Source organism: Balaenoptera acutorostrata, chromosome 2 (assembly GCF_949987535.1).
Source record: "Balaenoptera acutorostrata chromosome 2, mBalAcu1.1, whole genome shotgun sequence".
In the NCBI taxonomy this organism is placed as follows: Eukaryota; Metazoa; Chordata; class Mammalia; order Artiodactyla; family Balaenopteridae; genus Balaenoptera; species Balaenoptera acutorostrata.
Window position 1 is genome coordinate 105,872,786 of NC_080065.1, and position 21,434 is coordinate 105,894,219.

At 36.4% G+C, this 21,434-nt stretch overlaps 1 protein-coding gene and 1 pseudogene across 1 annotated transcript in view; one reads left to right on the plus strand and one right to left on the minus strand.

Annotated features, from left to right (window-relative positions):
- LOC103014256 (peroxisomal multifunctional enzyme type 2-like) overlaps window positions 1-21,434 on the minus strand; it is a 77,022-nt gene that overhangs the window by 10,857 nt on the left and 44,731 nt on the right. The window contains exons 17-21 of the mRNA XM_057540385.1: window positions 17,923-17,992; window positions 17,115-17,221; window positions 14,890-14,976; window positions 8,988-9,074; window positions 7,849-7,987 (exon numbers count right to left, since the gene is read on the minus strand). Of these exons, the coding sequence (XP_057396368.1) occupies window positions 7,849-7,987; window positions 8,988-9,074; window positions 14,890-14,976; window positions 17,115-17,221; window positions 17,923-17,992 (490 nt within the window). The remainder of the gene's footprint in view (window positions 1-7,848; window positions 7,988-8,987; window positions 9,075-14,889; window positions 14,977-17,114; window positions 17,222-17,922; window positions 17,993-21,434) is intronic.
- Window positions 14,162-14,646, plus strand: LOC130707101 (60S ribosomal protein L21-like; annotated as a pseudogene).

The window sequence follows — 21,434 nt, forward strand, 5'->3', positions numbered from 1 at the left end:
CTTAGGAAGCAATAAAACTTTTTTTCTGTGGAAAGCTAATAACTAGTGCTGGTAAAAGAAAAGAGGGCTAAAAAGGGGGATGTTCTTAGCAAGAATACAGAAATTTGGGGTAAAGGAGTGAAACTCCCCATTCCACAGTGGCTCAAGTCATGGTCTACAAATGGCTCCTGAGGAAGGATCGTCATCCACCACCGTCACCTTAGGTTTACAGATACCTGTCAGGTCATGGGTAATCTAAATGAAATGAAGAAACAAGCTATATGTATTTTCTTTTCGTGGTGGAATGTATTTTAAAAGCTTTATGAATTATTTTAGCTCAGTATTTATATAATCATTCATACACTGAAAAAGTCCAAAAAATTTCAGTTATACTTTACAGAATTTAATGGGGGAGGGAAAGGTGTTAGATGAGAACATACATTTGGACTTAGAGATCTTTGAAGGTTTTAGAATATATACCTTACAAATTACAACACTCTTACCAAAGTGGGTATACAAGGAACATACCTCAACTTAGTAAAAGCTACTTATGACAAACCCACAGCCAACATAATATTCAATGGTGAAAAGCTGAAAGCCTTCCTGCTAAAATCTGGAACAAGACAAGGATGCCCACTCCTATTCAACATAGTACTGGAAGTCTACTCAGCATTCAGACAAGAAAAAGAAATAAAAGGTATCCACATTAGAAGGGAAGAGGTAAAATTGTCATTATATGCAGATGACATGATACTAAATACAGAAAACCCTAAAAATTCCACACAAAAACTACTAGAACTGATAAACAAATTCAGCAAGGTAGCAGGATACAAGATTAACATACAGAAATCAGTTGCATTTCTTTACACTAACAATGAAATATCAGAAAGGGAAAGTAAAAAAAACAATCCTTTTTAAAATCGTATCAAAAAAATAAAAAACTTAGGAATAAGCCTGACCAAGGAGGTAAAAGGCTCATATACTGAGAACTGTAAAACACTGATAAAGGAAATGGAAGATGATTTAAACAAATGGAAAGATATCCCATGTTCTTGGATTGGAAGAATTAATATTGTTAAAATGGCCATACTACCCAAAGCAATTTACAGATTTAATCAATCCCTATCAAATTACCCATGACATTTTTCACAAAACTAGAACAAATAATTCTAAAATTTATATGGAACCATAAAAGACCCAGAATTGCCAAAGCAATCCTGAGGAAAAAGAACAAAGCAGGAGGCATAACCCTCCCAGACTTCAGACAACACTATAAAGCTACAGTAATCAAAACGGCATGGTACTGGTACAAAAACAGACATATGGATCAATGGAACAGAAGAGAGCTCAGAAATAAACCCACACATCTACGGTCAATTAATCTTTGACGAAGGAGGCAAAAATATACAATGGAGAAAAGACAGTCTCTTCAGCAAGTGGTGTTGGGAAAGCTGGACAGCTGCATGTAAATCAATGAAGTTAGAACACACCCTCACACCATACACAAAAATCAACTCAAAATGGCTTAAAGACTTAAGTATAAGACATGACACCATCTTGTAAAAATAAAATACAGTGTGTGTCTGTGGAAAAAAATAAAAATAAAAAGACATGACACCAGAAAACTCTTAGAAGAGAGCATAGGCAAAACATTCTCTGACATAAATCGTACCAATGTTTTCTTAGGTCAGTTTCCCAAGGCAAAAGAAATAAAAGGAAAAATAAATACATGGAACCTAATCAAACTTATAAGCTTTTGCACAGCAAAGAAAACCATAAACAAAATGAAAAGATAACCTCCAAACTGGGAGAAAATATTTGCAAACAATGTGACAGACAGGGCTTAATTTCCAAAATATACAAACAGCTCATACAATTCAATGTCAAAAAAAAAAAAATCAAAAAAATGGGCATAAGACCTAAATAGACATTTCTCCAAAGAAGACATACAGATGGCCAATAAGCACATGAAAAGTTGCTCAACACTGCTAATTATTAGAGAAATGCAAATCAAAACTACAGTGAGGTATCACCTCACACCAGTCAGAATGGCAATCATCAAAAAAGTCTACAAATAATAAATGCTGGAGAGGATGTGGAGAAAAAGGAACCCTTCTACACTGTTGGTGGGAATGTAAAATGGTGCAGCCACTATGGAGAACAGTATGGAGGCTCCTTAAAAAAACAAAAATAGAGTTACCATATGATCCAGCAATCCCACTCCTGGGCATAATGCCGAAGAAAATTCTAACTGGAAAAGATACATGCACCCCCAATATTCATAGCAGCACTATTTACAGTAGCCAAGACATGGAAGCAACCTAAATGTCCATCAACAGATGAATGGATAAAGAAGATTTGGTGTGTGTATGTGTGTGTATATACACACACACACACACACACACACACACACACACACACACACCAGACTACTACTCAGCCATAAGAATGAAATAATGCCATTTGCAGCAACATAGATGGACCTAGAGAATATCATACTAATTGAAGTAAGTCAAACAGAGAAAGACAAATATCATATGATATCACTTATATGTGGAATCCAAAATATGAACTTATTTACAAAACAGAAACAGACTCACAGACAGAAAACAAACTTATAGTTACCAGAGGGGGAAGAGGGGAGGGGATAAATTAGGAGCTTGGGATTACCAGATACAAACTAATATATATAAAATAGGTAAACAACAAGTCCTACTCTTTTGCACAGGGAACTGTATTCTGTATCTTGTAATAAGCTATAATGAAAAAGAATATGAAAAGAATATATATATGTGTATATACATATGTATATACGCATATATATAACTGAATCACTTTGCTGTACACCAGAAACTAACACAACATTGTAAATTAACTGTATGTCAATTAAAAAAAAAAGTATAGATCCAATAAACAAACTAACCTAGGGATGTCATGTGTTAAATAAATAAATAAATAGATAAACCGATAAGCTATATATCTATTGTATAGATTGTACAACACAGGAAATATATTTTATAATAACTATAAATGAAATATAACCTTTAAAAATTGTGAATCACTATGTGGTACACCTGAAATTTATACAATATTGTACATCAACTATACCTCAATTAAAAATTTTTATTTTATAATAAATAATAGATAGTGTTATAGATTTTACTCAACAGGATGACCTTGCTACAATATTCTGATTTCAGCTCCCAAAACAGCTGAAGAAGTCTACAATGTCTCTCTTTCTGATTCTTTTTTATTTCATTCATATTTTGCACATCAGTATGGATAAGAAGGTGCAAGTGAGCATTCCAAGATCTGGGCTTCCTTCCCAAAAGCACCTCACTGAGGCCCACCCTCTGGTTTCTTATGCATGTCAAGGGCCTACATCTCTCCATTACACACTCCTGTTCCCCAGAGAAGAGGAAGGGCCCTCGCCCAGGCAGTCCTCCTGCTCCTAGATGATCAAGCACGACAGGCCTCAGAGAGGCCTAACCTCGAAAGACATAGCTAAGACTCCTCCTCCTCCACAGCCTAAACCAACACTGATACCAGAACTCTCCCCATTCTCTCTAGACTCACACTAATTTAGTTTTTAAAAATCCCGACATAGACACACATTCTGCCCAGAGATTCATTGTTGGTGTTGTTTGGATGGCAAGATAGGGGAAGGAGCAGGGAAGATGGGCACGGTCCAGGATCCTTGGTTTGGCATGCATCTTCCAGGCCACTGAGCCCAAACCCCTTGGTTCCTAGACTTGCTCAAGGCCTGTCACTTGTGTAACTCCAGTTCCGTAGGTGAACTAAGGAGCTGAGCCTGTTCTCTGTACACAGGTTTGGATCTGCCATAATGCAAACATGACTGGGACAACTAACAGCAATTTAAAATACCAAGAATTTGGTGATTAACTGTTTAGCAAAACATTTTTAAAACTGCTTGTAAAAAAAAAAAAAAAAAATAGGTATTCCCTAAGTCAGAGCATTCAATCATCTATTTTATGCCATTAAGCACCAAGATGCAAAAGAGAGATACCAACATGGAATCATCTTCTAAAATATCATAAGCCAAAACACCTAGATACTTTCTACTGCTGCCAGCTACTCTGATTTAGCTCAGTGACACAAAGATGGTGAGAAAACAACCAGAATTGAAAGAAGTTACACAGCTGAGAATCAGATCAAATAAAAGACAGGCAGATAACCAAAGATAATGATGAACCCTTTCAGAGAAAGCTTCAAGATCCAATTTGACTGTTAGCTGTGATAAATTTGGACCTGAAGAAGAGATGATAAAACAAACAAAAGCCACAAGCATCAATTACAAGTAGTTATTAACAGGTTTCTAATATTCCTATTTTTCCGGTGAAAATACAAGAAAAAACCTTTTGCCTAGGTTAATTAAAGGTAATTATTAAATGTAAGCACATTTTCTAATACTTTCTACAAGGAAAGTGATACTAAGATAAGGAGAAAATCTTAGTTGGTTATTGACACTATATTGAAGGAAATTATGCTATTTGCCAGAGTGAATCACTTGTATACTTTACAAATCTCTACAGAGTTCTCTTCTGCCAACTGTGAGACACATAATTCCAGCACATTTTCTCTCTTATAGATCGCATTCCTTTCCTTCACCAGTACCTTCAAAAATCCTGTGTTTTATATTTATAACTCAACTTCTAATATAGTTTCATCTATAGGGGAAAAGGTTGAATTCCATCATGAATAGATAGAAAGGAGGAAGGACAGAAAGTAGAAAGAAAGTGATGCTACCTACATATCACTGTTAATCTATGAAGTTTTTTAGAAAAAAAAAAATAGAGACTTTGAACTTTGGGTAACTAAATACGTATTACATGTTTGGCTTCCTTTACCCCCTTCTGAATTAACCTCCTATAAGCACAAATGTCTTCCAGAAGGACAAACATCAAAATGTTAACTGTAGGTAGTGGGATTATACATCATTATTTTCTGCTCTATACTTTTATATACCAAATTTTATATAATGAAAATATACTCCCTAAAAGGAATAGCAATTGTTATGTTAACAAGAAACTTACATTAAACCAAAATCAATTGAACAAAACTTCAAAATATTTCCTAGGAATATGTAATAGAAGATGGTCTCAAAAAGTTTTAGTTGACTTAGAGATACATTTTAATTTTTTTGGTCTCAGTAAGCATTTACAGTGATCTTTAATTGTAATGAGAAATAAAACAGTCTGATTTACAAGGTATTTAGGCACTCTAAAATAGTAATCTCAGAATAAAAATAATGAAAATCTACAAAACAGTAGTTTCTACTGTGGAAGTAAAATCCCAAACCTAAAGATTTTTTCCTTTAAAAAAAAGTTTGTATAGACAGATTATCTGCATGATATGTGGTATACAAATAATGAGTGAAGATGGTTCATACCATCAGTTGTGGGACTTGCAGAAGCACAGCCTACAACCCTTGCTTTCAGGTACCACCATGGTATACTACATCTCATACACTAGCCTACAGTCCCCAGAGAAGGATTACAACCAGGTTTGAGATGGGCCTAAAAGTTAACATGGTCCTGGAGTGTAAGCCAATCACAGGTCACTTCCAGGAGTCCCTCAGCATTCCAGGGGCTCTTGGCCAACCTTAACTACACAGGATCCCATTGTACTTCACAGTTATGAAGGACGGGAAAAATCCTTGAGCTAAAAACTATTCTGGATGCTCTCTGTACCACATTAGTAGACAGATTCAAGGGACCACAGCTGCTTGACTACAAATGAAAGCATCCTGTCCCTTGGAACCTCAAGACAAAAAACATGAAAAATCGGGCTTCCCTGGTGGCGCAGTGGTTGATAGTCCGCCTGCCGGTGCAGGGAACACGGGTTTGAGCCCTGGTCTGGGAAGATCCCACATGCCGCGGAGCAACTGGGCCCGTGAGCCACAATTACTGAGCCTGCGCGTCTGGAGCCTGTGCTCCGCAACAAGAGAGGCCGCGATAGTGAGAGGCCCGCGCACCGCGATGAAGAGTGGCCCCCACTTGCCATAACTAGAGAAAGCCTTCACACAGAAACGAAGACCCAACACACCCAAAAATAAACAAATTAATTAATTAATAAAAAAAAAAAAAATGGATGCCATTATTTGGCATCTATATAAAAAAAAAAAAAACATGAAAAATCAAGAAGTTTCAGTGAACATTCACTGATACACCCTTTTTCTCCAACAGCTCTATAGATCGTAATACTCTATAACATAAACCTAAGGTTAGAATATAAAGAAAGAATATTCTACCAATCAAAGTAAGGCTAGAACACTTTATAATATAAAGGTAAAGAAGTGATGGTCAGCGTTCATTAATAGCATGCTTCATGATTCAAAATATGAATAGCGGTCAGCTATGGAATAAATGTTTGTGTCCCTCCAAAATCCATACGTTGAAGCCCTAATCTCCAAATAATGATGGTATTTGGAAATGGGGCCTTTGGGAGGTAATTAGGTTTAGGTGAGATCGTGAGAGTAGAGCCTCCATAATGGGGTTAGTGTCCTTAGAAGAAGAGACATGAGAGAGAGATGATCTTTCTCTCTGCCTTGTGGGGAAACAGTAAGGAGGCGGCCATCTGCAAACCAGAAAGAGGGTTCTCACTAGAGCCCAAACATGCTGACACCCTCACACTGGACCTTCCAGCCTCCGCACTATGAGAAAACAAATTTCTGTTGTTTAACCTACCCAGTCTGTAGTATATTTGTTATAGCAAACTGAACTAAGATACTCTCATTGTTAGAAGCAGTGGCCTCTCAATCTATAATTGACTGATGCTGAAGAAAGCGAATGGACATATACTCACTTCCCTGTCCTTTAACCTATATAGAAACAGCACAGTGAAATCTGATAAAGCCACATATTTTTCTGTCATGATATATAGACACTGGATACTTAAAAACTTGCTAACAGATCTGGCTGATTAGCAAAGTGAGCCCACAAAAGTGCTAGTGCTTTTATTATGCAGACAGAAAAAGAAGAAAATTCTCTGATCTAGAAAATTTTTTTTACTCATCTTTAGTAATTTCATCTTACCTTCCCCAATTTTACTTTAAGAATTAAATTAAAATTGGACACTGCAATCTTTTAAGAGACCACAGCACAGAAAAGTTTGTGCCATGATTAAGAATGTAGTTACACAACAGATACAAAAGACATGGTAGAATTTGTTTTACCCCTTTCCCTTTTTATCTTCTCTTTCTTCTTAAAATGGTACCAGAGTCCTTTTGGAGCTCCACAGAAGCGAATGGAAATGTGACTGCTTTCTCTCTGCAGCAACTTGGCTTATATCGGATGCCTTGCCAGGTTGCTAACATGGCACTCTAGTAGATAACTTCCCTAGATTAGATAAAATTAGTACCTTTGATTGCCATCTGTATAGATGAAGAAAATCATTATGATTATATACTGATAGTTAAGGTGATAATCCAAAATGTTAATTTGGGGGGAATGAAGAAAATATTTTTAAAGCTGTTAAAATGTAATGAGAATTACTCAAAACTTTAAAATATTTCACTTAACCTGATGTACTTTCTTCACATTTAAGAGGAATTTGAAGATTAGTTAAAGAAGCATACGGCTAAGGTGACTGTTTAAAGTACTAATTTCAGGTGTTACAATGAAATCTTTAAAACAGATATTTTCATTTTAATTGATTCCCTTCATCTCTAAAAAACATGCATGGCTTTGGGTGCCATGAAACCCGTTATTTCCCATAAAAAAACAACTTACCGAAGAAGAAAAGATTTACCTACCTTCAAAGAGACAGGCTTTAGTTATAACAAGGATACTTTATCTCTATTGACTAAGAGTTATCTTAGAATATTATAGAGCCAGGGACATGACTTACTCCACTTAGCTGCAGTATTTTCACCTTTAGTGATATGCCACTCAAACACAGCATTTACTTTCTTCACCACCTCTCCCCCTATATGCTGAAGGCGGCGACCTATTTCTTCAAACACAAGGGTACTCTGAAGCTCCCTACCCTAGCAAAAAGAGAAAAGTTAATTTAATTTTAGAAGTTCTGTAAAAATGACTCAAGGGGATAAAACTATTACAAAATAAAAGTGCAACAACATGATTTTCTTTAAAAACCTGCACATAAATAAGGCAAACTAGTTTTTTCTCACTAGGTTTCTTTCATACCTTTCCTTATATTAATTTATGTCATCCAGAACCTCAGTCCTCTTAATAAAAGAATTTTACTTTTATCAAAATTCAGAAATAATATTTTACAAGTAGACTAGGAACTAACTGGATAACTTATATCCTAACTAACTTCAGCAGGAAGAAACTGGGCAAATCAATCAACTACTGTGGTCTCATTTCTTTGTTTGTAAAATAGGACTAAATTACATAGAGCCTGAATTTCTTTCTAGCTCTAAAATTTCTTAAGTTTTTGATCTTAGATTCTTTTTAAAGAGATTTTAATTTTCATTCAGTTATATGATAATATGGCGAATGAAAGACAAACATCATGGGTTTAAAAACCTCGACATTACAAAGTTAATATTTTGGAGAAAGAAAATATAAATATTTTTATTAAAAGTCTCAGCATGTTAATACAGAATAACACAAATGTTTTAATAAATAATACATGCTACTGTGTTTGTATCTGCATTGAAAGCATTATACAAATCTTTAAATCAAGAAAAAGGTATAGGATATTTAAATTTTTAATATATTTTTTTCCCAAATACTGTTTAAGATTTCTCATTAAACAACTGAGTTAGTTACTATAAAACTAGAAAATTACATATATTCTCTTGAAAGATACCCTAGTATCCCCACAAAAAAGTTTTTCAAAAAATTCATAAGTTGTCAAAATATTCCTTTTTCTCCAAGCAGTTTTAATGTTCTCCAGTTCAAGAATTAAGAATCTTTCATAGCTCTTAATTTTCTAAAGTAGACTGAATATTCTTAAAGTGATCTTAATTGAAATTCATAAGTCAGGGTATGACTTGGATGTCAGTGGTTATAACCCACCTCAGATGGTGTCTTAGCTACAACATCAGCTGTTGGCACAAGATCCACATATGCATTTGAAATGACGATGTCTCCAGTTCCTTGGATCTTATAAAGGTACAAGAGGAAAAAAAAACAACCAGTTCACTCTGATGATTCCAATGAAAATACAATTTCATTGTGAAAACTCTTTTAAAAGAAATTTACATTTTTCTTCACATGAAAAAGAAAATAATCCAAATTAAATAAACAGTTCATAAATTAAATATCAAGAGAAATATACATGAAGGCTTACTGATTTAATACAAGTGTTAATAACCCTAACTGTAGAATCAACTGGAGCCCTTTTAAAAAATATTTATGACCAGGTCCCATCTCCAAATATTCCAATTTAAATGGTCTGGGGTGGACCCTGAGCACTGGTATTTGGGGGATTTTTTTTTTTCCAATATAAGTATGTCTAATGGGGAGCCAGGGTGAGAATTGCTTAATTCTTATAAATAGTAAAAGGCATGGCAAAAAATCCACATGAGGTAGGGGTACGTAAACTGTATTTGTTCAGTTAACATAGAATACAATTGGGTAGGAACAGACCACAGTCTTTTAAAAGAAATAATTCTAGCTCTTATTTCAAAAAGGAAGTGTACACAGTATAAAGTAATATGTAAATAGCCTTTCTATAAAATATTAAAGGAACTCTAATTCCCAATACTTCAGCTAAAATTATTCCAGTGGAATTCTTTCATAAAATTATGGTATTGCTACAAATGTATAGGACAATGCCTAAAACTTAAGGCAGCATTTATTAAAACTGACTTTTAACAATCAGGAAGATCATTCTCCCTTGACTACTTCCCATTATACGTCAGAAAAAAAGATCTTTCAAACAATCCTACCTCAAGAAACAAGAAAAATCTCAAATAAACAGCCTAACATTACCCTAAAGCACTTAGAAAAAGAAGAACAGAAAAGCCCCAAAGTTAGCAGAAGGAAAGAAATCATAAAGATCAGATCAGAAATAAATGAAAAAGAAATGAAGTAAATGATAGCAAAGATCAATAAAACTAAAAGCTGGTTCTTTGAGAAGATAAACAAAATTGATAAACCACTAGCCACACTCATCAAGAAAAAAAGGGAGAAGACTCAAATCAATAGAATTAGAAATGAAAAAGGAGACGTAACAACTGACACTGCAGAAATACAAAGGATCATGAGAAATTAGTACAAGCAATTCTATGCCAATAAAATGGACAACCTGGAAGAAAGGGACAAATTCTTAGAAAAGCACAACCTCCTGAGACTGAACCATGAAGGAATAGAAAACATAAACAGACCAATCACAAGCACTGAAATTGAAACTGTGACTAAAAATCTTCCAACAAACAAAAGTCCAGGACCAGATGGATTCACAGGCGAATTCTATCAAACATTTAGAGAAGAGCTAATACCTATCCTTCTCAAACTCTTCCAAAATATAGCAGAGGTAGGAACACTCCCAAACTCATTCTATGAGGCCACCATCACCCTGATACCAAAACCAGACAAAGATGTCACAAAGAAAACAACAGACCAATATCACTGATGAACACAGATGCAAAAATCCTCAACAAAATAGTGGCAAACAGAATCCAACAGCACATTAAAAGGATAATACACCACGATCAAGTGGGGTTTATCCCAGTAATGCAAGGATTCTTCAATATACGCAAATCAATCAATGTGATAAACCATATTAACAAATTGAAGGAGAAAAACCATATGATCATCTAAATAGATGCAGAAAAAGCTTGTGACAAAATTCAACACCCATTTATGAAAAAAGCTCTCCAGAAACTAGGCATAGAGGGAACTTACCTCAACATAATAAAGGCCATATATCACAAACCCACAGCCAACATCATTCTCAATGGTGGAAAACTGAAACCATTTCCACTAAGATCAGGAACAAGACAAGGTTGCCTTCTCTCACCACTATTTTCCAACATAGTTTTGCAAGTTTCAGCCACAGCAATCAGAGAAGAAAAAGAAATAAAAGGAATCCAAATCGGAAAAGAAGAAGTAAAACTGTCACTGTTTGCAGATGACATGATACTATACACAGAGAATCCCAAAGATGCTACCAGAAAACTACTAGAGCTAATCAATGAATTTGGTAAAGTAGCAGGATATAAAATTAACGCACAGAAATCTCTTGCATTCCTATACACTAATGATGAAAAATCTGAAAGAGAAATTAAGGAAACACTCCCATCTACCATTGCAACAAAAAGAATAAAATACCTAGGAATAAACCTACCTCAGGAGACACAAGACCTGCATGCAGAAAACTACAGTATACTGATGAAAGAAATTAAAGATAATACAAACAGATGGAGAGATATAACATGTTCTTGGATTGGAAGAATCAATACTGGGAAAATGACTCTACTACCCAAAGCAATCTACAGATTCAGTGCAATCCCTATCAAACTGCCAATGGCATTTTTCACAGAACTAGAACAAAAAATTTCACAATTTATATGGAAACACAAAAGACCCTGAATAGCCAAGGCAATCTTGAGAAAGAAAAACTGAGCTGGAGGAATAAGGCTCCCTGACTTCAGACTATACTACAAAGCTACAGTAATCAAGACAGTATGGTACTGGCACAAAAAGAGAAATATAGATCAATGGAACAGGATAGAAAGCCCAGAGACAAACCCACACACATATGGTCACCTTATCTTTGATAAAGGAGGCAAGAATATACAATGGAGAAAAGACAGCCTCTTCAATAAGTGGTGCTGGGAAAACTGGACAGCTACATGTAAAAGAAGGAAATTAGAACACTCCCTAACACCATACACAAAAAGAAACTCAAAATGGATTAAAGACCTAAATGTAAGGTCAGACACTATACAACTCTTAGAGGCAAACATAGGCAGACCACTCTATGACATACATCACAGCAAGATCCTTTTTGACCCACCTCCTAGAGTAATGGAAATAAAAACAGAAATAAACAAATGGGACCTAATGAAACTTAAAAGCTTTTGCACAGCAAAGGAAACCATAAACAAGACGAAAAGACAAACCTCAGAATGGGAGAAAATATTTGCAAACGAAGCAACTGACAAAGGATTAATCTCCAAAATATACAGGCAGCTCCTGCAGCTCAACATCAAAAAAACAAACAACCCAATCCAAAAATGGGCAGAAGACCTAAATAGACATTTCTCTAAATAATATATACAGATTGCCAACAAGCACATGAAAGGATACTCAACATCACTAATCATTAGAGAAATGCTAATCAAAACTACAATGAGGTATCCCCTCACACTGGTCAGAATGGCTATCATCAAAAAATCTACAAACAATAAATGCTGGAGAGGGTGTGGAGAAAAGGGAACCCTCTTGCCCTGTTGGTGGGAATGTAAATTGATACAGCCACTATGGAGAACAGTATGGAGGTTCCTTAAAAAACTAAAAATAGAACTACCATACGACCCAGTGATCCCACTACTGGGCATATATCCTGAGAAAACCATAATTCAAAAAGAGTCATGTACCACAATGTTCACTGCAGCACTATTTACAATAGCCAGGACATGGAAGCAACCTAAGTGTCCATTGACAGATGAATGGATAAAGAAGATATACCACATATATACAATGGAATATTACTCAGCCATAAAAAGAAATGAAATTGAGTTATTTGTAGTGAGGTGGATGGACCTAGAGATTGTCATACAGAGTGAAGTATGTCAGAGAAAAACAAATACTGTATGCTGACACATATATATGGAATCTAAAAAAAAAAAAAAAGGTTCTGAAGAATGTAGGGGCAGGACAGGGATAAAGATGCAGATGTAGAGAATGGACTTGAGGACACGGGGAGAGGGAAGGGTAAGCTGGGATGAAGTGAGAGAGTGGCATGGACACATATACACTACCAAATGTAAAATAGATAGCTAGTGGGAAGCAGCCACATAGCACAGGGAGATCAGCTTGGTGCTTTGTGTCCACCTAGAGGGGTGGGATAGGGAGGGTGGGAGGGAGACGCAAGAGGGAGGGTATATGGGGATATATATTTATGTATAGCTGATTCACTTTGTTATACAGCAGAAACTAACACACTATTGTAAAGCAATTATACTCCAATAAAGATGTTAAAAATAAATAAATAAATAAAATAAACGTAGGTGAAATAATTAGAAAATAAGAGGGTCCCAGAATATGTGGCACCAACATTAATTGTAGGAGGATTTCAGAGAAAGCCAGTATGTGTTTTTGTATGGATGAGGGAAAGGGGAGTAGTAAGGGACTGCCTCTGAGGACAAGGTAGAGCTTCCTCTGAAGCCGAAAAGACAAAAGAAATTTGCAAAGTGAAATAGTGTGCATACATGAAGCAGGAAAATGATACTGCAAGCAGCAGGAAGTAATAAGGAGAAGGCAGCCATACAAAGAAGAGTTCTGCAAAGTTATTTATATTTATGAAAGAAATCATGATACAGTAAAAAAAAAAAAAAAAAAAGTTAGGGCCTAGGAAGTAAGCCTTGAGCCAGGCAGACCTGGGTGTCTATCCCAGCTCCACCACTTTCTATGTGACCATGAGCAAGTTATTTAGGAGACCTGAACCTAGATTTTCCTAAATTAAATGTAGAGCTGTTACGCATAGTAGAAATAATGGGATAGCCTGCTTATAGGTACTCGACAACTTTAAGCTGTTATTATTGTTGGTGGTGGTATTTAAACTGCTCGACACAAACCATCAATGTAGTACAAATGATCAGGCCAAAAAGTGTCACCCTGGTCAACTGTATTAACAAAAATAATCTGTAAAAAACTTATAAAAGGCTGATTGCATGTCCTTTTAGTATTTTACTGGAGCACTGCTAACAGCCTCACCCCAAAATTACTTAACTCTATAGGGAGATATACTCTGTCTTGTTACTTACTATTAATTAAGCCCAGACTCTGTGACATAAGATGTTAATTTGTGTCACATTTTCATTTTATATCTGTCTGAGAGTCATGCCTTTAATTTTCTGAAGATTATATTCTGACAACAACTTGAATGATGGGTTGAGCCAAAAAGATATGGTTGGTTGGGTTTTCAGAAATGTTATGTAGACAGGCACCAATTTAGCTGAGAATAAAAAACAGAAAATAGCTTCTTTTCGGCCAGAACCTCCATCTTCCAGTAATTCGCCAAAATGACCAACACAAAGAGAAAGAGGAGGGGCACCCGCTACATGTTCTCTAGGCCTTTTAGAAAACATGGAGCTGCTCCTTTGGCCACACACATGCAAATCTACAAGAAAGGTGATATTGTAGATATCAAGGGAACGGGCACTGTTCAAAAAGGAATGCCCCACAAATGTTGCCATGGCAAAACTGGGAGAGTCTACAATGTTACCCAGCATGCTGTTGGCATCATTGTAAACATACAAGCTAAGGGCAAGATTCTTGCCAAGAGAATTAATGTGCGTATTGAGCATGTTACGCACTCTAAGAGCTGAGATAGCTTCCTGAAACGAGTGAAGGAAAATGATCAGAAAAAGAAGGAAGCCAAAGAGAAAGGTACTTGGGTTCAGCTGAAGCGCCAGCCTGCTCCCCCAGGGAAGCACACTTCGTGAGAACCAATGGAAAGAAGCCTGAACTGCTGGAGCCCATTCCCTATGAATTCATGGCATGATGGGGGTAAAGAAAATAAAAGACCTGGACTGTAAAAAAAAAAAAAAAAAAACAGAAAATAAAAAACAAGGTATGGAGGCATCTTATTTTCGATTAAAAGTTACGACTGATTTTTTAAAAAAAACTTTCTAAGTTTTATCTCATATCCATAATATTAACCAAAACAATGCTAGGATGGAACATAATTATAGGATACAGTGAAGAGGGTAACGAAACAATGTACCTCTAACTACATTATCCATACCTTGGTTTGGAAATGGATTCTATTTCCTTCCTTCCACATCTCAGTTTGTAGAGTTTGTCCTGGATATACTGGTTTTGCAAAACGAACCTTTCAAAAAAATGTGTTTTAGGGTTAAGAATGTTTTAATATGAAGCTTTTCCACTTTGCTGGGGGGTGGTATTTGGGGGGAAGGTTGGAGAGCATAAAAGGAAGAAACAGAGACTGGACTATACTTAAATTCATAAAAATAGTAGTATGATAAAATTAGTAGAGATATAGTTAGTAAAAGTTAATTCTTTGTCTTTCAAAATATAGAATCAATAAATAGTTTAATCTTGACAAATCAAAACACAGAAGAATAATCATATTAAGTAGAGTTATATAGGTAACCACCAGAACAACTTAAGAGAAGCAGTTAAAAGTAGCACTAGGGGGCTTCCCTGGTGGCACAGTGGTTGGGAGTCCGCCTGCCAATGCAGGGGACACGGGTTCGAGCCCTGGTCTGGGAGGATCCCACATGCCACGGAGCAACTGAGCCCGTGTGCCACAGCTGCTGAGCCTGTGCGTCTGGAGCCTGTGCTCCGCAACGGGAGAGGCCGCGACAGTGAGAGGCCCGCGCACCGTGATGAAGAGTGACCCCCGCTTGCCACGACTGGAGAGAGCTCTCGCACAGAAGCGAAGACCCAACACAGCCAAAAATAAATAATAAATAAATAAATAAATAAATTTAAAAAAAAAAAAAAAAAAAAGTAGCACTAGGGGCTTCCCTGGTGGCGCAGTGGTTGAGAGTCTGCCTGCTAATGCAGGGTACACGGGTTCGAGCCTTGGTCTGGGAGGATCCCACATGCCGTGGAGCAACTGGGCCTGTGAGCCACAACTGCTGAGCCTGTGCGTCTGGAGCCTGTGCTCCGCAGCGGGAGAGGCCGCGACAGTGAGAGGCCCGCGCACCGCGATGAGGAGTGGCCCCCACTTGCCGTAACTGGAGAAAGCCCTCGCACAGAAACGAAGACCCAACACAGCCATAAATAAATTAATTAATTAATTAATTAATTTAAAAAAAAAAAGTAGCACTAATTAAGTCTGAGGAATAAGACCTGGGGTTGTTGTATAGGACAGAATAATTACATTTTTTATTTCTTAATTTTCTATAGTATTTTATTTGCTCTGTGTATATATTATTCGCTGGTTTTTAAAATCATTATAATAATAACTATAAAATAGTTATAATAATGAGAATAATCAGTGTTATCAAAGGGAAGACATCAGAAAATAAATTTCCACTGCTGCATGGAGTACAAACTGATAAGAGCTTTTGGAGCTATTTGACACTGCCTTAAAGTTTTGTTTTGTTTTGTTTTAAGTGTATGTCTTTCGATTTATGCAAAACTGTGCAGAGTCAGTTTTCTTTGCAATTTATAATGGATGAAAACTTGAAGCTAACTTAAAAGTGCAAAACTAGGGCTTCCCTGGTGGTGCAGTGGTTAAGAATCCGCCTGCCAATGCAGGGGACACGGGTTCGAGCCCTGGTCCAGGAAGATCTCACATGCTGCGGAGCAACTAAGCCCGTGTGCCACAACTACTGAGCCTGTGCTCTAGAGCCCACGAGCCACAACTACCGAGCCCTCGTGCTATAACTACTGAAGCACGCACACCTAGAGCCTGTGCTCCGCAGCAAGAGAAGCCACCGCAATGAGAAGCCCGCACACCACAATGAAGAGTAGCCCCAACTCGCCACAACTAGAGAAAGCCTGAGCGCAGCAAGGAAGACTCAATACAACCAAAAAATAAATAAATTTACAGTGACCACAAAAAAAAAAGTGCAAAACTAAAATCAATATGCAACCAACATACTGATATAGGTGCATGTTTATTAGAGTTCAAATGCAGCCACTTAACATTTTCAATTGAATTAAGGCAAATTATAAAACAGTAAAACATGAATAAATAAATTTTTAAAGGTAAATCTTGAGTTTGTTAAGGCATATATGCTGATATATGTATGCTCCTAATTAATTTACAAAACAATCAAATCAATCTGTTAAAAGTATAACTGTATATAATATCCTTCATGATGCAAGTGTAATAGAGGCATTTAGAGCTACAAAAAGAAAACTTGCGGATTGCCAAGTCAATGAAATAATAAAAATAATAACTTCGGTATAGTACCTATTTTTAAGTGAAGTCACTAAGATTCCTCTAAAACTAAAAAGGAACAAGTAGTTAAATTATTAATAATTTACACATACCTTAATTGCTTTGAATCTTGACACATCATTATCTGCAAACTGCTGTAAAACATGCCTGGCAGAAAATCCAAATGTACATAATCCATGTAATATGGGCTTGTCAAAACCTAAAAATGAGAGAGAGAATTTAGTTAGATAAAGGCACATTTCATGTTTAAAAACCAAGAACAGTTCATTCAGGACTTCAAAAATACATTTTTAAACTGCATTAGCCTGACTCATACCACCTATTTTAACACATTATTGACCAGGGGGATTTTTGCAGAAACTAACGCCTATGGCGTTAATACATCTCCAGTCAATAATGTGTTAAGAAACATGGAAAATATTTTATAAATAATACTTCCTGGGAAAAAAATTATGAAATAAACAAAAAAAGAAAAAAAAAAGGGAGGAATGTCAGAGCTCTGGGGACACAAATAATTATTTTGTTTCGCTTTGGTTGTAACCATGAAATCATCCACAGTGATTTCAATATCCATGTATGTAGATGATCCTTCTTCAACCTTTCAGTTCTTTGCTCTCCCCTCCAATGGCCTTGACCTTCATGATAACTCAGACACCCATCCCCATGGTCCTATCCTACACCTTGCACTAGCAGGAGCTACCTTCCACCATAATCTGAATTTCACGTACACCATTTTCTGAACACTACTTCCCACCTTTCCATGTCTTTTGCATAAACATATTAGGAGAGGGCTATTTTTAAAATGTTACTCAAACTTCCAGTCATAAGTAGCGACGGCTTTAAGTATTATTTAGATAACTGAGCTAATATTTTCATTGGCTCACATTATTAGCAACTCACCTGCTAAGTTAGCAAAGTCAGGATCAATGTGTAAGGGATTCCAGTCTCCACTGAGGCGGTACAAAGCAGCCTGTGGAGAAAGAATTATAAAAGAAACTAGCACCCAGTGCCTTCTTAGAATACATTAAAATAAAAACAGGAAATATGGCTGATTATTGCATAAGAAATGCATTATAATGTACCTCATAGTAGCTTTGATTAAAAAATAACTATTTCTAACAAAAAAAGATTAAGTGTAAATCAAATGCTTTTTGTAACACCTGCCACTGAGATCATAAGGCGTGAGGACTGTCAAATAATAGGAAGGGGAACCAAGAACTACATCTGGGAACAACACTGGTTACCACTGCCTAAGGAGAAATTCACAAAAAGGAATCCATCAATCTACTCTCGTTAAAACACAATGAAGGGCTTCCCTAGTGGCGCACTGGTTAAGAATCCGCCTGCCAATGCAGGGGACACGGGTTTGATCCTTGGTCCGGGAAGATCTCACATGCCGTGGAGCAACTAAGCCCGTGCGCCACAACTACTGAGCTTGAGCTCTAGAGCCCGCGAGCCACAACTACTGAAGCCCAAGCACCCCAACTACTGAAGGCCACATGCCCTAGAGCCCACGCTCCTCAACAAAGGGAAGCCACCACAATGAGAAGTCTGTGCACCACAACGAACAGTAGCCCCCGCTCGCCGCAACTAGAGAAAGCCCGCGCACAGCAACAAAGACCCAATGCAGCCAAAAATTAATTAATTAATTAATTATTTAAAAATAAAATAAACATTTTTTAAAAAAAACACAATGAAGATAAGGTGTAAATGTTTATAGCCTCTTCTAACCAAGCAAAATTTATGCCAACTTTCTTAATGGGGTGTTTTAAATTGAAGCCTGTAACCTAATACTGGACATATAAACATCACACACTTCTCACAAACTTTCATTCTACTGGGTACACTAAATCCTGAGATCAGCTCATCCTGCAAAAAAAAGACTAATAACTTGCCATTAAGATTATATTCCTGCTTACTCCAGATCCTCACATCACTTCTGTACTTAGATAAGGCAGAATTAGCAGAAAGATATAGATAACAATAGGAAAAAAGTCACCATACTTCCCAGCATTTAAATTGTGCATTGGTCAATTGAGAGAGTACTTTTCAGTACTGAAGGGAAGAAATTCACAAAAGAGCTAACAGTAAGTATTTAATGTATCTGTGTATTAACTTTGGGTCTGCCTCTAGACATCTCTTTCTTATCAATTGCTAGGTTAAGCTTTCCAAGACTATTAAAATGTTGTGTAGAGACTAGCCAAGTCAGCATACCTGACTTTCTTAATGAGTTTTTGTTGTTTTTAATTATTGATTATTTTTTTAACAAATTTTATTTATATTAAATAACATCTCCTATAACTCATAGGAAAATGTTGTTTACTTTTTAATATGTTTTGTACAATTTTAATAAGCTCTTTCTCTTTCCCATCATTCTATATGATAGTTTTCTAAATTATTCACTTTTTTAATGACTCAGTATTCTTTCCCTTTATATGGCTTCTAAAAATAATTAAATCAAATCAACAATTATCAAAAAGATGTGACTTAAGATTCTGTATAAGATGGTAGAGGATTAAATGATAAATTTTAGAAAGCACTTTAAAAAAAAATAAAACACTAGGCAAATATACATCATCATGTTGCATACAAATGGTTAAAGAATGACGAATTTCAGGGCCCAAAGAGGAAGGTGTCAAACACATAATAGATCATGGGCTTTGGCACCAGACAGACCTAGGTTCAAATCCAGCTCTGCCATTAGTGGGCAATTTTCTTTATCACCCTAAGCCTCAATCTTCTCGTTTAAAAAACTGAGAGGCTAATCAAACTCTTACAGAGCATTATCCTTGATAAGTATTAATACCTCAATAAATGTGAACTATTATGATTATTTTAAAAGATTTCAGCAACGGTATAAGACAATCAAGTTTTTAAGATTAGTGCCAGTGTTCTTACCCCACAGATATCATTCCTATAAATGAAAAGAAACAACTCTTTTAGAGAAATCATATTAAAGGAATATGAAAATTTTCATATTATTTCAATGACAGCATTACTTCCAACAGAAGGCAGAATTAGCAAAGACATAAAAGATCTATGATGAGAAGTGACTAAAGTCAACTGATCAGATGTTTAACTAAATTCAATCATAATGCAAAATAACCATTCTCTAAACAATAAAGGACACTATCAAGGTTTATTTTCTGAATATCTTGAAGGACTTTCGTATTTCAGAAGAAGGGCAAAAAGCTTCGTGTTTTGTTGTTTCATTTCTGCCTAGATGTAAAAATCACTAAAATTCACACATACAAACTAAGAAAAATAGCTCTATATTGTCTTACTTGAGTATTAAATGTAAGTGGGAGGATCTTCCATATATGAGTAAATTAGTTCCTAGTTTTATTTATTTAAAGTGTACCATTAGGGACTTCCCTAGTCATCCAGTGGTTAAGAATCCACCTTCCAGTGCAGGGGACATGGGTTTGATCCCTGGTCAGGGAACTAATACCCCACATGCCAAGGGGCAACTAGGCCCTTGCACCACAACTACTGAGCGCACACCCTCTAGAGCCCACGCACCACAACTAGAGAGCCCACGTGCCGTAACTACTGATCCCACACACCCTGGAGCCTGCGCACCAGAACTAGAGGGCCCACGTGCCTCAGTGAAAGAGTCCGCATGCCGCAACGAAGACCCTGTGTGCCACAACTAAGACCCAATGCAGCCAAATAAATAAGTAATTTTTTTTTTTAAGTGTACCATTAAGTTAAACTAAATGCTAAATAAAAAGGGTCAGGAATTAGTTCTTCCCAAATCCTCACATCCCCTAAAAAAGCAAACAGATCGACAAGAAAAACAAGTAAAACTACACAGATCCCAGGCCTACAGTGTAACTAGAAGAGAAAAACCACAAACTTCAAATTCCTATAAGTAGAAAAAAAACACCTATATCCAGCAGCACTGTCTTCTGAGCACCCTCTCAAAACTACTAGAGAGAGTGGTAGGGGTGGGGAGGGGGAGTATAGCAGAAGCTCATGGAAGAGAAAAAAGGAAACAAAGAAAAATCACTTCGAGACACAGACAGTCTACCTCGAGGACAAAAATACTGAGAAGAATCCTGGAAGATTAGAATACTGACTACTGAGAAAAGAATTAAAAGTGCATGGGCCTCCAAACGGCAGTCCTAGAAAGGCAATACTTCTGAGGAAGAAGAGGATAAAACAAAGATGTCTCCTTCGAAGACGAATGGTGAAGAAAGAGAAGCAAGAGGGGAAATTTATGATCCTGCAGGATAAAGAGAACTAAAAAAAAATTTAATAAAACACTTCCCCACTATGCCCTACTCCAAAAAGCCATCCATTAAAGAAAAGGCATTTTGCTATACTGACAGATGACAATCTTGAATTTCTTTAAGAAAGAAACTTGTAAACTGTCCCAAACTACTAACTTTACCTACAAAATGCATATA